The 14883-nt window shown below is 41.6% G+C and overlaps 2 protein-coding genes across 2 annotated transcripts in view; both read right to left on the minus strand.

Moving 5' to 3' along the window:
* Positions 1-14883, minus strand: part of LOC120516128 (ATP-dependent translocase ABCB1-like) — a 506684-nt gene that overhangs the window by 121067 nt on the left and 370734 nt on the right. The window lies entirely within an intron of this gene.
* The window catches only part of LOC120516095 (ATP-dependent translocase ABCB1-like), a 65105-nt gene that overhangs the window by 38733 nt on the left and 11489 nt on the right, over positions 1-14883 (minus strand). The window contains exons 2-3 of the mRNA XM_039737554.1: positions 9248-9375; positions 133-190 (exon numbers count right to left, since the gene is read on the minus strand). Coding sequence (XP_039593488.1) covers positions 133-190; positions 9248-9250 — 61 coding nt within the window. The 5' untranslated portion in view covers positions 9251-9375. The remainder of the gene's footprint in view (positions 1-132; positions 191-9247; positions 9376-14883) is intronic.

The raw sequence follows: 14883 nt of genomic DNA on the forward strand, positions 1-14883 counted from the left end.
TAAAAAGCATTACATTCAAAAAAACTTCAAAAACTTATATCAGGTGAACAGTGCACAGTAAAATACCAAAAGAGCAAAAACTGAAAACTTTCAACAAATGTCAAGCTCATTGGATCAAGAAATAAAACTTACCTTCGTTTTCTGTGTTTCGTTTACCTCCTTCAGACATTTCTATTTCACTGTAGATATTCTGCACAATCATTAAACAACAATATTAAGAATGTTTCATGGTGCTGCCCTTTACACAACAGTTAATGTTTTATCAACTTAGATAAAATGCAGTATATACCATATGCAAGATATATTTTTATATGGCAAAACCTTTATAGCCACTAGTAAAAACCCTACATAAATTCTAACAACTTCTTTAATCCATGTATCAAACGCTGTCCTATATATAAATTCACATAAAATTAGCTTCTAAAAAGTATGCAATATATTTTTCATTTTGTGCATGGCATAAATTGTTTTTTAATTCAAAATGCAAACAATGAGACAAAATAAAGGATAATAGTACTTCTGAAATCTTAATAATTGTGTTGCCTATAAAACAATTGCCATACATCTGAAATTTGCCATTTTAGCCAAATGCTTACATATTGTATCCCATGAGAAAACCTTACAAAATGTCATAAACATTGAAATTCTACTACAAACTTTGAGACAATTTGACATTTGTATATGCCAGTCAAAGGACTTTTACAATAAAAAGAAAACTGATCTTTCAAAAATATGTTAGAATTCAGATGTGTATACTAAAAATCATAAAATATATATTTTTTTAATAATAATTTTATTTTAATCATTCAATACAAATCGATCAATTTTTACAAAAAATAGGATTGAGATTGGAAAACAAGTTGACCCCCACTCCTGAGAGAGAGAGAGAGCATGGCCAACGGGGTAAAACTTAAAGCTTGTAAACACAAATTAATTGATGAGTTTAATGGGCCAATAGAGAGGAATGGAGAAGAAAAATAAATGAAGATATAATTGCGTCCTCAGTGCATTAAGAGCTTATACTAAAATATTATGGATTAGATCCTGCCAGGTTTTGAAAAAATCTTCTTTAAAAAAAGACAGAAATAATGACAAATTATTGAAGAAGCTCTCATGTAACAGGAGTTATGTGTAGTTGGGAGATAAGATGGAGGCAAACAACAGTGAATAATTGAGAAGTTCTTGGAGATGTAATTGATCCAGCCTAGAAAGTTAAGAACTTCAAGAAGTCAAGCTATTTAATGTACTACACAAAAGAGCCAAAAACTGATGACCTGGGGCCTCATGCATAACGCTGTGTGTAGAATTCGCACTATAACATGGCGTAAGCAAAAACGCCGAAATGTGCTTACGCACAGAAAAATCCAGATGCAGGAATCTGTGCGTACTCCAACTTCCATGTTCTTCCACTACATAAATCCTGGTCAGCGTGAAAACTAACGCTCGTGCACGCACCTTATGTCCTGCCCCAACTCCTCCCAGAATTGCGCCTCTTTGAATCAATATAAATCGCCCTTAAGCTCAGCCTTCTGTGTAAAGACAATGGGAAAAGCATGTGGGATAATATAAGAATTTCAGCGAATACCAAGTGGAGTCAAAGGAAAAACATACTATTTGTTTAATTAAACCGTGGTATAATCAACAAAAGGAAGCTGATCGAGTGACATAGCGTGTTGAAGAAACTTGGAAGCTCAGATATCAAAGTCGCCATGAATAGGCGATTCGTAGCCCACCATCTGAGTGTCATATGAAAGCTTATTAGGGTACAGACAAAAAAAAAATAGGCACACAGTGGAAAAAAAGCACGAAATGTCAACTTCAATCTCAAAATTTCCAATATAATCATGTAGTTTATTTTGTCATTAAAGTAGAACATCATAAAAGTCATATTAAAATTAATTAACCAGTTTCTCAAATCACATCGTAATTAAAGTAGCACGTTATACAGTATGCGTTGTTTTGTATGTGATCTTCTATGTGTGTGAATCACTACTTGCTTCTTAAACTGGCTGTCTTCCTCCGACTGGACACAGAATCCATTACATTTGTGATATTACAGCTCTCTGAATAACTAAAATACTGAGATGTATACGTGATATTATTTTCATGATGATAGGAGTTAAAGCACGTTATTAAACATGGGTTTCACGGCGCAGTGATTGTGTGCGACCTTCGATGAAATTATTTATTGCAGCAGTACTCATGGGCAGCTCTAGGCTTGTGGTGGGACTGGACAGAGAAAGAATCGGTGGCCCCTTCGCCCTCCAATGTCAATATGGTATCTTATGCACGGTGGATGGCCACGTCCGTTGCGGACACTGCAAAGCTGCCTCGTGCTCATGACACAATCATTTAACTTTTGTTGAAATTTAACGCTGCGTTTTTAGCCGTGTTGTTATTTTATCTTTCTGTTTTAATAGTCAATATATATTGGCGTGGCCGCCCCTGCAGTCCTTGCTTTTCTTTCTCCTAGTAACCGATCGCCACACAATCAACTCTGTAATAGACGTTAAGCCATCTGTAAGCTTAGAGTGCCGATTCTTCAAAACGTTTAAGGAACATTGAACTATCATCGTAGTACATGTTTAATTATTCTATCCTTCACGCCAGTCCCAGTGAAGAATATGGATTATTTAAATGAAGTTAAAGTTTTACCTGTTGTCACACACATGCGCATGGGAGGCAGCTAAAGGGCTTGAGTGACGGCAGTTCTGAGACAGGCCGGGCTGTGGCAGAGTGCACTGATTCTTTTTCTCACTTCCCTGTAGACCATCCCTGGGAGACTCCACCTGGCTCTCGTGACATCACTTCCGGGACCGAACCAATGGAGACAGAACTAACGGCGCCGGCCCCTGATGTCACGTCCGGGCCTGATCCAATGAGTGGCGAACACGTGCCCGATTCCCATGACCTCACTTCCTGTCTTCCCCTTTAAAAGCCTGCCCTTTTTCCCCTTACCCTCAGTCTTGTTTTGGACTCGATTGTATGCACATCAGTGCTGTTGTTATGATAAAAAACGACTTTGCAGCCAGGATACCAAAATATACGGGTGGCTGCCCCAAAACTTCTTTGAGTATGTCTCAGCTTTGTGACACTGGCGTAGTCGGCAGGATGGAGAAGTCCTGGAAGAGAAGGGGACAGGACCTGCAACATGTCCAGGTGGGATCGTACCGGGGCCGAGTTTTCAGGCGGGGAGGGTGGCCCGTGTTTCGGAGTGGCCCGGTACAGGCTCTGCTCCCGGCATGCTCAACTAGGCAATCTAGACAGGCCAGGGAGTGTTCGGGAGGGGCTCACAGACGTGGGCTGCTTCGGAAGAGGGAGGCGAAGAGGGCTGTTTGTGCTCTCTCGGAGGAGAGTGCCTGCCTCCCTGTGAAGCCAGAGCCCCGATTTCCACCTAGGGGTGCCCCAGACTGGCAGGTGAGTAATCTGAAAAACTGGAGGTTTGACCCGGAGCGGCCAACCCCACAGCAAGCCTGGTCCCTATGGGTAAAAGTAGGGCAGTGGCTGCGGCCACAGACACTTAAGCCCTCCCAAGTCATAGAGCAGGTGGCTTGCTACCTGCTTCTGGACACACTACCCCGTGGTTTCACCCAGCCGGTCTGGGGTAGAGAATTTACAAATATGGCAGAGCTCATAGAGCTCGTAGAGAAACAAAGGACGGCCTCGCAATCTGAGGGAGCTGAACCGTCCTCTAGCCGAACTCAACCGGGGTATGTCCCAACACCTAGCCCCCCCTGTACAACCCAGAGCTTGTGCCGGCGTCCCGGGGTCGCGGGCGCTCAAACCGCTTGGGAATGAGGTGGAATGCAGGTGGAGGGGGAGGAGGGGTTTGTGTGCTCTGATAAACCCGTTGGCGGTTCCACACACAGGCATGGTGGTCGTCAACGGGTACAAAACGTCTGCTCTGTTAGACACCGGCAGCAACACTACCATTGTTTTGTGCTACCGCGACAGTGGTTAAATTATAAGGTCGGTATAACCTGTGTCCACGGGGAAACCCGCTGGTACAAGGCCACGTGTGTCATCAGTTACGGGGATCGGTTCGAAATTAACTGTGGCAATCCTTCCTGATCCTCCACACCCGGTGATACTGGGGCGGAACTGGCCTGAAATTAAATGCGGTGAGACACATACCACTCCCGAGAATACTTTGAGCCTTGTTATAGACGGGCACGAGCCGTCTCAGGTTGCCTCCACGCTGTGTAATCAGCCGGCAGAGAGAGACGAAGCGGCTTCCCTGAGTGACGTGGTTACCCTCGGGCCGTCGCGTGCTGATACGTCATCCACTGAAGCCGAGGCGGAGCGGGAGGAGGCCACGCCCTTGAGGTCGACGCTGACCCTCTCTCTGTATTGCGGTTTCAATTTAAAGAAACGCCGGCTTCTTTCAGAAGGGAGCAATGGAATGACGACTCCCTGAAATTTGCCAAAAATGCAGTGGTCCTTGTAAATGGCCAGCGCACTGATCAGTCTATACCACAGGGCCCTTACTTTGTATTAGGCAACGACTTTCTTTATCGTGTAGCAATGCATGATGGACAGGAGAGAAAGCTGCTGCTAGTTCCGCGTACCTTCCGGCGGCAGGTCTGCGAGCTAGCACACACCCACCTCCTAGGTGGCCACTTGGGCACCGAAAAAACTCTGGAGCGGATCAAGCTCCGTTTCTACTGGCCGGGAGTCAATGAGGAGGTTCGCGCTTTTGCACTTCCTGCCGGAGTTTCAACTGCGACAGATTCCCAGGAGGGACCGTGCTCCTCTTGTCCCTATACCCCTGATTGATGTTCCCTTCCAAAGAATCGGGTTCGATTTGGTCGACCCTGAGCCCTCAGCCGAGGACACAAGTACATTTTAGTCCTCGTGGATTACGCTACACGATACCCCGAAGCTGTTCCGTTGCGCTCAGCTACATCCAAAGCTATCGCACGGGAATTACTAGGGGTCTTTTCGTGTGGGTGTTCCCAAGGAAGTCTTGACAGACCAGGGGACACCTTTCACCTCGGAGACGTTCAAGGAGACTGCCAAGTTGCTGAAAATAAAGCATTTAAAGACCGCGGTGTATCATCCTCAAACCGACGGGTTAGTAGAGAGGTTTAATCAGACTCTCAAACAAATGCTACGTAAGGTGGTCAGCGAGGATGGAAGGAACTGGGATCAGCTCCTCCCCCTCGTCCTTTTTGCTTATCGGGAAGTCCCACAAGCCTCCACGGGGTTCTCCCCTTTTGAATTACTGTATGGGCGACAACCTCGGTGCATATTAGACATTCTAAAAGAAGGGTGGGAAGAAGAGGCTCTTCCCTCTACAAACATATTAGAGTATATCGCGCAGTTACGCGATAGATTGGGAAAGATTCGGCCTCTCCTTAAAAGTCACATGGAAGAAGCACAAGCAGTACAGGCCCGTTATTACAACGCGGCACTCTTCGGGAGTTCCACCCGGAGATCGGGTCATGGTCCTAGTGCCTACCTCCCACTCTAAGCTGCTTGCCCATTGGCAAGGCCCCTCGAAGTTAAGGAGAGGAAGGGGCTGGTCGACTATTTGGTGAGTCAACCCAATCGTCGGCCAAAGGAGCGGGTTTATCATGTGAACTTGCTGAAACCGTGGAAGGACAGGGACCCCGATCCCTCCTCCGGCCAGCCCGCTCACTCTTCGCTCACACACACGCCTTAACTTCGGTACGGACTTAAGTCCCAGACAACGGCAGGAGCTGGAAACAGTTATCCGGGCCGTCCGGGAGGTAGTCAGTGAACGCCCCGGAAGGACCTCTCTGGTTGAGCACAACATTGTGACAGAGCCCGGGGTTATTGTCCGAGAACGCCCGTATCGTCTTCCCGAGGCAAAAAGGGCTGAAGTGGAGCTTGAGATCAAGCGCATGCTGGAGCTAGGTGTGATTGAGGAAAGTTATAGTCCCTGGTCCAGCCCAATTGTGCTCGTCGGTAAGCCTGATGGGAGTTGGAGGTTTTGCAATGACTTCCGTCGGCTTAATCAAGTCTCCCAATTCGATGCTTATCCTATGCCTCGAGTGGAACGACCTCCTCGAGAGGCTGGGACAGGCTCGTACTTGACCACACTTGACATGACAAAAGGGTACTGGCAGGTTCCTTTAATGGACTCCGCAAAGGAAAAAAACGCGTTTAGTACTCCTAGCGGACACTGGCAGTATCGTGTCCTTCCATTTTTGTTACACGGGGCGCCAGCAACCTTCCAGCGTCTGGTGGACAAAGTGCTCCGGCCACATAACTCATACAGTGCTGCCTACCTGGATGACGTGGTCATCTATTCCAGCACGTGGACAGAACACCTACAGCAGGTCCAAGCGGTATTGCGAACACTTGGTGAGGCGGGCTCCGGATTAATCCCAAGAAATGCTTCTTTGGGTTAAGTGAAGCCAAATATTTAGGCTACCTGGTGGGTCGGGGTACCGTGAGGCCACAGTGCTCCAAAGTTGATGCCATTTTGAAATGGCCCCATCCGCGAACCAAGCGGCAGGTCCAAGCCTTTCCGGATTAGCGGGTACTACCGCCAGTTTGTACCCGGTTCTCGGAGAGCGGCGCCTTGACTGATTTAACAAAGAAGAGGGCCCGAACATTGTGGTATGGACTGAGAACACAGGCACTGCATTTAGTTACTTGAAACAGGCCCTTACGTCCGCACCTATGTTGATGGCACCTAACTTCTCTTTGCCTTTTATCCTCCAGACGGACGCTTCGGACACAGGCCTGGGTGCCGTGCTGAGCCAAAGTGTCGATGGTGTGGAACACCCCATCATGTTCCTAAGCGGAAACTGTTGGACGGAAACCAGGTATGCAGCGGTGGAAAGGGAGGCTTTGGCGATTAAATGGGCGATTACTCAGCTGAGGTACTACCTGTTGGGCCGGGAGTTCACTCTTGTCACGGACCATGCGCCTCTACAGTGGATTGCCCTGCACAAGGAGTCGAATCCCCGGGTCACCCGGTGGTTTCTTGACCTGCAGCCGTACAAGTTTTCACTCGTTCATCGTCGGGGTGCTCTCCATGCCAACGCTGATGCTCTTTCTCGGGTTCACGACCTCTCGGTTAGGGTCGCCCGACCCGACGGGTCTGGGCTAAGGGGGCCTTGTACACATGCGCATGGGAGGCAGCTAAAGGGCTTGAGTGACGGCAGTTCTGAGACAGGCGGGCTGTGGCAGAGTGCACTGACTCTTTTCTCACTTCCTGTAGACCATCCCTGGGAGACTCCACCTGGCTCTCGTGACATCACTTCCGGGACCGAACCAATGGAGACAGAACTAACCGGCGCCGGCCCCCCTGATGTCACGTCCGGGCCTGATCCAATGAGAGGCGAACACGTGCCCGATTCCCATGACCTCACTTCCTGTCTTCCCCTTTAAAAGCCTGCCCTTTTTCCCCTTACCCTCAGTCTTGTTTTGGACTCGATTGTATGCACATCAGTGCTGTTGTTATGATAAAAAACGACTTTGCAGCCAGGATACCAAAATATACTGTATAATATAATGAACATATTTTGATGTATTTCATCTTAAAAATGATATCATCATCATATGTAAATACACGCTTTATAAAGTGGCACAGGTTGTGTAATATTATAACTATATCGCTAGTTTACAGTGAGGTAATTGTACTTATAAGTACAAACAGTTCTACAAGGAGCAATTGATTGAGTGCATTTACAGTTCTTGAGATGAAACTGTTTCTGAACTGCGAGGTCCGTAAAGGAAAGTTTCTGAAGCATTTTGCCGTGGCTGAGGTAGCGTGTCTGTATCCCAATAACTCTCTTTCCAATCAGCTGCTGCTGTGATTCACACTCAGATACAGTTATATAAATACTCCGAGTTGTGCAGTGAGAGTAATATGGAAAAATGATCTCGTGTGGCAACCCTAATGGGAGCAGCTGAAAGAAGAAGAAGGTGCAGTGAGAATAACAACGCTAAAGCAGTTATGGTATTTGGAGTACTATGGCTATTCCCTGGACCATTATATTGTTACAAGTTAATTACAATCAGATGCATTACACTAATACACAATATGCGGTTAGTTTCAGTGTATTTATAAAGCTGCGTCAGTAAAATAAGGAGTAACCACACAGGAACAGTAGCACTGCTTTGACTCTGGGTGCCGCCAGTCTGCAAAACCGACCGGAGAACTTGGGTACAACAAGGTATGAGGTACCGTGGAAAAGTGCGTGGCTTTACGCCAAGTGTAGGTTTTACACATTGCAATTTGCACGTGGAAAAGTTCTTATGCAACATTTCTGTGCGTACATACCATTTATACATGAAGCCCCTGGACAATCAAATACATGATGGAGCCACACACTGGAGTTTTAAAAGGACAGTTACAAATAAAAGATTCCAAAAGGTAGACAAAAACTTTACAAAGAGGTGAACAGTGGACAGAAGGAGAGAAGGAATCAGTTTTAGGCTTGCTTAGTAATAACATCCAACAAGAGGTAATGATTATCTCTAACAGCATAACAACCCAATTAGTGAAAATATAGAATAAAAGTTATTAACATAAACAAAAAATGGGAGGACTGACCGGGAACTAAAAATGAACATGGTAATTTTTCACCAGCTACTAACAAGGGAACTGGAATGTCATTAAAGTTGCAACATCTGCAGGACTATTATCTTCATGAGTACATATTAAAATATAGTAAGGGATCTAAAAACATAGAATACAGTATGTCCTGTACTTTTGTATTCGATAGAATATAATAGATATCATGACCACTTTGTGACCAACAAACTGGCATTGGATGGGAAAGGAAAATTAAAAAAACAAGACAATTTAAATAAAAAAAAATCAATGAGATAAAGAGTAATATGTATCGGAGTCAGGCGTGAGGAAAGATCTATAACACAGTTTCATGTTTGCAAGACTTTCTACGAACATGCAAAAATATTTCAAAAGGAACAGTTTACACAGTATTATGTTTAATACTCAAAGGAAGAAAAGGTTTGACATTAACTGCTCAATATGAAAGCTGGTCAAGAGCAAATGTACCTGAAGCAGTTGGTCTTTGATCAAGTCCACTACATGGAAACTTATAGTACTGGTATTATCATGATGCCCACTTAAGACAAAGTCTTTAATATACTTTACTTCATTACTATTCTTTTAACAAATATATAAATTAATTTTCAGTACAACAAACAATTCATCATAAAGGTTAAAAAACAATGTTTTTGGTAATGTATTATACAGTATATCCACACTGATTTTATAGGGCAATCACAAAGCCAAACTCACCATCACTTATTTATTGTAATATTAAATGCTGGCTGCTTCTTCTGATGACTGTTTCTCACTGCAATAATTTGTTGTGGAGAAGCTCCTCTCGTGTTAAGGCGGAGGGAATGGTGTTATATAGGCTACACCTAGAGGAAGGGATCTAATTTCAATTGTGACTTATGTATCTTACATTTCACCTACTGTGCTCACCTAGTTCAACAAGTTCAACAGAGTTTAAACTGGCACCTTTGCCAGTTTAGATAGATAGATAGATAGATAGATAGATAGATAGATAGATAGATAGATAGATAGATAGATAGATAGATAGATAGATAGATAGATAGATAGATACTTTATTAATCCCAAGGGGAAATTCACATAATCCAGCAGCAGTATACTGATACAAAGAAACAATATTAAAGTAAATAGTAATAAAAATGAAAAAAATAAAAATAAAAAAAGCAGACAATAACTGAGTAATGTTAGCATTTACTCCCCCCGGGTGGAATTGAAGAGTCGCATAGTGTGGGGGAGAAACGATCTCCTCAGTCTGTCAGTGGAGCAGGACAGTGACAAAAGTCTGTCACTGAAGCTACTTCTCTGCCTGGAGATGACACTGTTAAGTGGATGCAGTGGATTATTCATGATTGACAGGAGTTTGCTTAATGCCCGTCGCTCTGCCACAGATGTTAAACTGTCCAACTTTACTCCTACAATGGAGCCTGCCTTCTTAACAAGTTTGTTCAGACGTGAGGCGTCTTTTATCTTTATGCTGCCGCCCCAGCACACCACCGCGTAGAAGAGGGCACTCGCCACAACCGTCTGGTAAAACATCTGTGGCATTTTACTGCAGATGTTGAAGGATGCCAACCTTCTCAGAAAGTATAGTCTGCTCTGACCTTTCTTACATAGAGCATCAGTATTGGCAGTCCAGTCCAATTTGTCATCCAGCTGCACTCCCAGATATTTATAGGTCTGCACCCTCTGCACACAGTCACCTCTGATGATCACAGGGTCCATGAGGGGCCTGGGCCTCCTAAAATCCACCACCCGCTCCTTGGTTTTGCTGGTGTTAAGATGTAAGTGGTTTGAGTCGCACCATTTAACAAAGTCTTTGATTAGCTTCTTGTACTCCTCCTCCTGCCCACTCCTGATGCAGCCCACAATAGCAGTGTCATCAGCGAACTTTTGCACGTGGAAGGACTCCGAGTCATATTGGAAGTCTGATGTATATAGATTGAACAGGACTGGAGAAAGTACAGTCCCCTGCAGTGCCCTGTATTGCTGAACACAATGTCAGACCTGCAGTTCCCAAGACGCACATATTGAGGTCTGTCTGTAAGATAGTCCACAATCCATGCCACCAGGTGTGAGTCTACTCCCATCTCAGTCAGCTTGTCTCTAAGGAGCAGAGGTTGGATTGTGTTGAAGGCGCTAGAGAAGTCCAAAACATAATTCTTACAGCACCACTGCCTCTGTCCAGGTGGGAGAGGGATCGGTGTAGCATATAGATGATGGAATCCTCTGCTCCCACCTTCTCCTGGTATGCGAACTGCAGAGGGTCGAGGGCGTGGCGGACCTGTAGCCTCAGGTGGTGAAGCAGCAGCCGCTCCATGGTCTTCATCAGATGTGACGTCAGAGCAACAGTCCGGAAGTATAGGCTACTTGTGAGGTACACGATAGTCATGTACATCAAAACACTTGGGAGCGGTTGCGAGTTTGATATCACTATAATAAATGTGCAGCTTAAATTCACTTTCTATAACAATTAGAACAGACAATATCTTTATAGAATTAACACATACAGTATACTTATAATATTATGGGACTAAAAATGTTTCTTGGTAAGACTTTAAAAATTGAAATAATTACAATACTTTAGGACAGGACTCAGGCATCACAAAATTATGTCACGCGAAACATTTTCAGACTTTATATATTCAGTCTAATATTACACTAATATCTACAAAAAAATGTTAAATGTGTAAATGTGTTGGCAATTTAACTTGCAAAACATTACAGGAGACAAAACTAATAAAAATAAGTATCCATTAATAACTATTTACATAATACGTTGCCCATATTTTATCCATAAGGTCTCAGTTATTACTGCTTCTAAATTTAATGATTTAGTAAATCTGGAAACTAATATACTGCTGATCACATCCCATTCTGATTAATTTTACTTTGTTTTTTATATACATTGAAGAAAGTATACATTAATTCATGCATGCCCAAGCATTCTTTTGCCCATTACTTTGCACCAGTAGGTGTTATATTTCATGATTGACTTTCACCTGTATAAATGAATGGCAGTGACTTGGCTATTACACTTTATATCTTTTAATTGTAGGCTTGTATGGATGGATCAGCTTACAGTTTACATGAATGCTTTTGAGGCAAAGGTATATCAAGTTTCAAGTTAACATAAACCTTGCTCTTTTCAGACCATTGATTAAGTAAAGGCATATTTAACATATTTACATTTATCATATTTACTCTTTCATTAGTCTTTATAGGGTGGTATACTGGTGCAGTGGTGGTTTTGCAGTAAGAAGACCAGCATTCACATCCCCCTGCATGTAGTTTGCATGTTCAACCCATATCCACACAGGTGTCCTCCAGATGCTCTGGCTTCCACCCAAATATATACGTTAGATGGACTTGTGACATTAAATTGTCTCTAGTGAGTGTGTAGTGAACTGTGATGGACTGGTGCCCTGTCCAGGGATTGTTCCTGCCTTGCAGCTTATGATTGATAGGATAGGCTCCAGCCCCCTGTGATCCAGCTTAGGATTTAACAGGTTTAGAAGAATAAGTTATATTAGTCTTTCTGAAATTTTTAATATAAAGTCTAAGTGCTATATAGAAAATGCTACTACCCAAATACTACTCAGGGGTATCTAAAACTGGTTTCAGATTCAACAAAGATAATTGAAGATAACATTGATCAGTTGATCTTTTTTCTGACTCCATTATGCTAGTTTAGAGACATGATTCTAGAGTCTATGTCAGCACTCACAGACAAAAGGGATGAAACACACCTGTTGAACAGCACAAGTCCATTGCAAACTCATGGAGTTTCTCCAATAGAGAGATAGGTACCTAAGAATTGTAAGTTATGATTAAGGGGGAATCAGTCTTTTATTATTTGATTTATTTTCATTTTTCCTGAAATTAATAATAATAGCACAATTTTGGTACATTTTGATCATGCATGTTGTTCTTGGTGTGGAGAGCTTTTGAGAGTTTCCTCCTATCACAAAGACAAAAAAAAAGACTCAGTTATTTTAGACAAAATTGTCTTACAGCTCATTAAGTAACATAAGCAGAAATAATATAACATGAAATCCATCCATCCACTATCCAACCCGCTATATCCTAACTACAGGGTCAAGGGGGTCTGCTGGAGCCAATCCCAGCCAACACAGAGCTCAAGATAGGAAACAAACCCCGGGCAGGGTGCCAGCCCACCACGGTAACATGAAATTGTTTGGCAAATTTAAGACCAATGTGAATTTATTCAAAGATGACGCTTTACATGTTACAAAGGAAATGTACAATTACATGGTTCAACAAGGCATTGTACAAAAGCTCATATTCTTTGTAAGGTGAAATACAGTTTCAGATTGACCGGTGTCTCACACATGCAAGTAGGAGACAGCTAAAGGGCTTAAGTAATATTAATTCTATGCCAGACCGAGGGTGGCAAGGTGCACTAATTGTCTTTCTAAATTTGGTGTCACTTCAGGTCCAGATGACATCACTTACGGTTCTGGCCCTGATGACATCACTTCCTGCCCTGGCCTTTAAAGCTTCCATCTTGCCTCCATATCATTATTTCTGTTTTGGACTCAGTCTTGTAATCATCTCATAATTATTTCAATTGCCTTTGCAGCCACGGCACATTATATGGGTGGCTGCTTCAAACCTTTATGATATTTTTCTGTCATTCTTGTGACACCCGACTTAAGTATCTGGTACCACAACTAAAAGTATTAATGATCACATTAAACAAACTTGAATACTATATAATAAATAACTGACTATAGTCCATATCACAATTATGTTTACAAATGATAAACAATATTGTCAATACTTATCTGCAGGTATTGTTGATGAAATAACAATAAAATAAATTTACATAATTTTCAAAAACTGCACATGTTTTGCATCTTTAATCCTTTCATTCCTACCAGTTAAACAGATGATTTGTTCATTCTTATTTCTAAATTATCTAAATGCTTAATTAGTATTTTTCTTGTCTTATGGGAGGAGTATATATACAATTTATAATTTAGAAAGATTATACCTTAAATGATAGTCTAGGAGTTCACAATTGCACTAAAAATTTAAAATGTTGTCAAATGTTAAGCCCAAAAAAATTTCATCTAAATTAGGCCGTTAAAAGCACATTTCCGGACATATTTTAAATATTCCGTACTAATATATAAAAAGGTAAATATTAACATACGTACAAGTTGAACCAAATTTGCTGCATGCATGAGGCAACTCATTTGACACCTTGCTAAAGTATATAATAAATATTATAATAAAACAATTACACATGTTTAAGGAGAACAACAAGGAACATATTGGATTGACTGTTGTACTATATTTCCTTTATATTAATATCAATATTATATTTTGATCTTAGCTATAAGATCTTAACATGCACGTTATATAAACCATATATTCTGGCTGAAGACACTTTCACATATATTGTTAAAGAATTAAGTAATAACACAGAATTAGTGCTGCTGAATTTTGATAACCTGCAATGATTATTTTCTCTTACACCAACTACTGTATATATATATATATATATATATATATATATATATATATATATATATATATATATATATATATAATGTGAAAATGCAGTAACATGTCTCACATTAAAGTGATATTCATATCATAAACAAGTTTAAATAATAGTAAGTTCCATTATTATTTCTCTGCATAAATCAAGAAATTCAAATAAATGTCACAATTATATATATTACTGTAATGCAAAAACAATTATAGTTGAAAGTATGTATTTTAAATTAAAAATTCATCCATTTTTGTGGCCTGCTTAATCCATCACTGGTCTATCCTGACAGAATCAGCCAAAGTTAGAAGGAACACTAAAAGGATGCCATTCCACTCATAGAGACTACAATTTAACTAACCTACATGTCTTTAGGGGACTGGAGGAAACTGGAGAACAGGAAACTTCAAGTCAGATCAAGTCAGGTTTATTGTTATGTGTACATAATACAAGGAACTTGTTTACTTGCATATCCTCAGAACAGCTGAGAAAAATATAATATGATGTGAGACACTGTATTATGCAACGATAATAACCCTCATGTCTTTTTCCATTCGAGCAACTGTAAACCTTCTTTTTTAATTTTTTATTATTATTTATTAATTTTATTACAATCAATACATAGCAATCAAGTTTTTACAAAAAAAAAGAATTATGCTAAGAACAGATCGATCCCCACCCCTGAGAGAGAGAGAGAGCCAAACGGTGTAAAATTTAAGGCTTGTAAAAATACCTAAATCAACAAATTCTCTGTGCTTTATAAAATCATTTCAAAATATTACTGATTAGATCCTGCCATGTTTTGAAAAAAGTCTGCACAGATCCTCTAACTGAGTAT

The sequence above is a fragment of the Polypterus senegalus genome, chromosome 15 (assembly GCF_016835505.1).
Source record: "Polypterus senegalus isolate Bchr_013 chromosome 15, ASM1683550v1, whole genome shotgun sequence".
Classification (NCBI taxonomy): Eukaryota; Metazoa; Chordata; class Cladistia; order Polypteriformes; family Polypteridae; genus Polypterus; species Polypterus senegalus.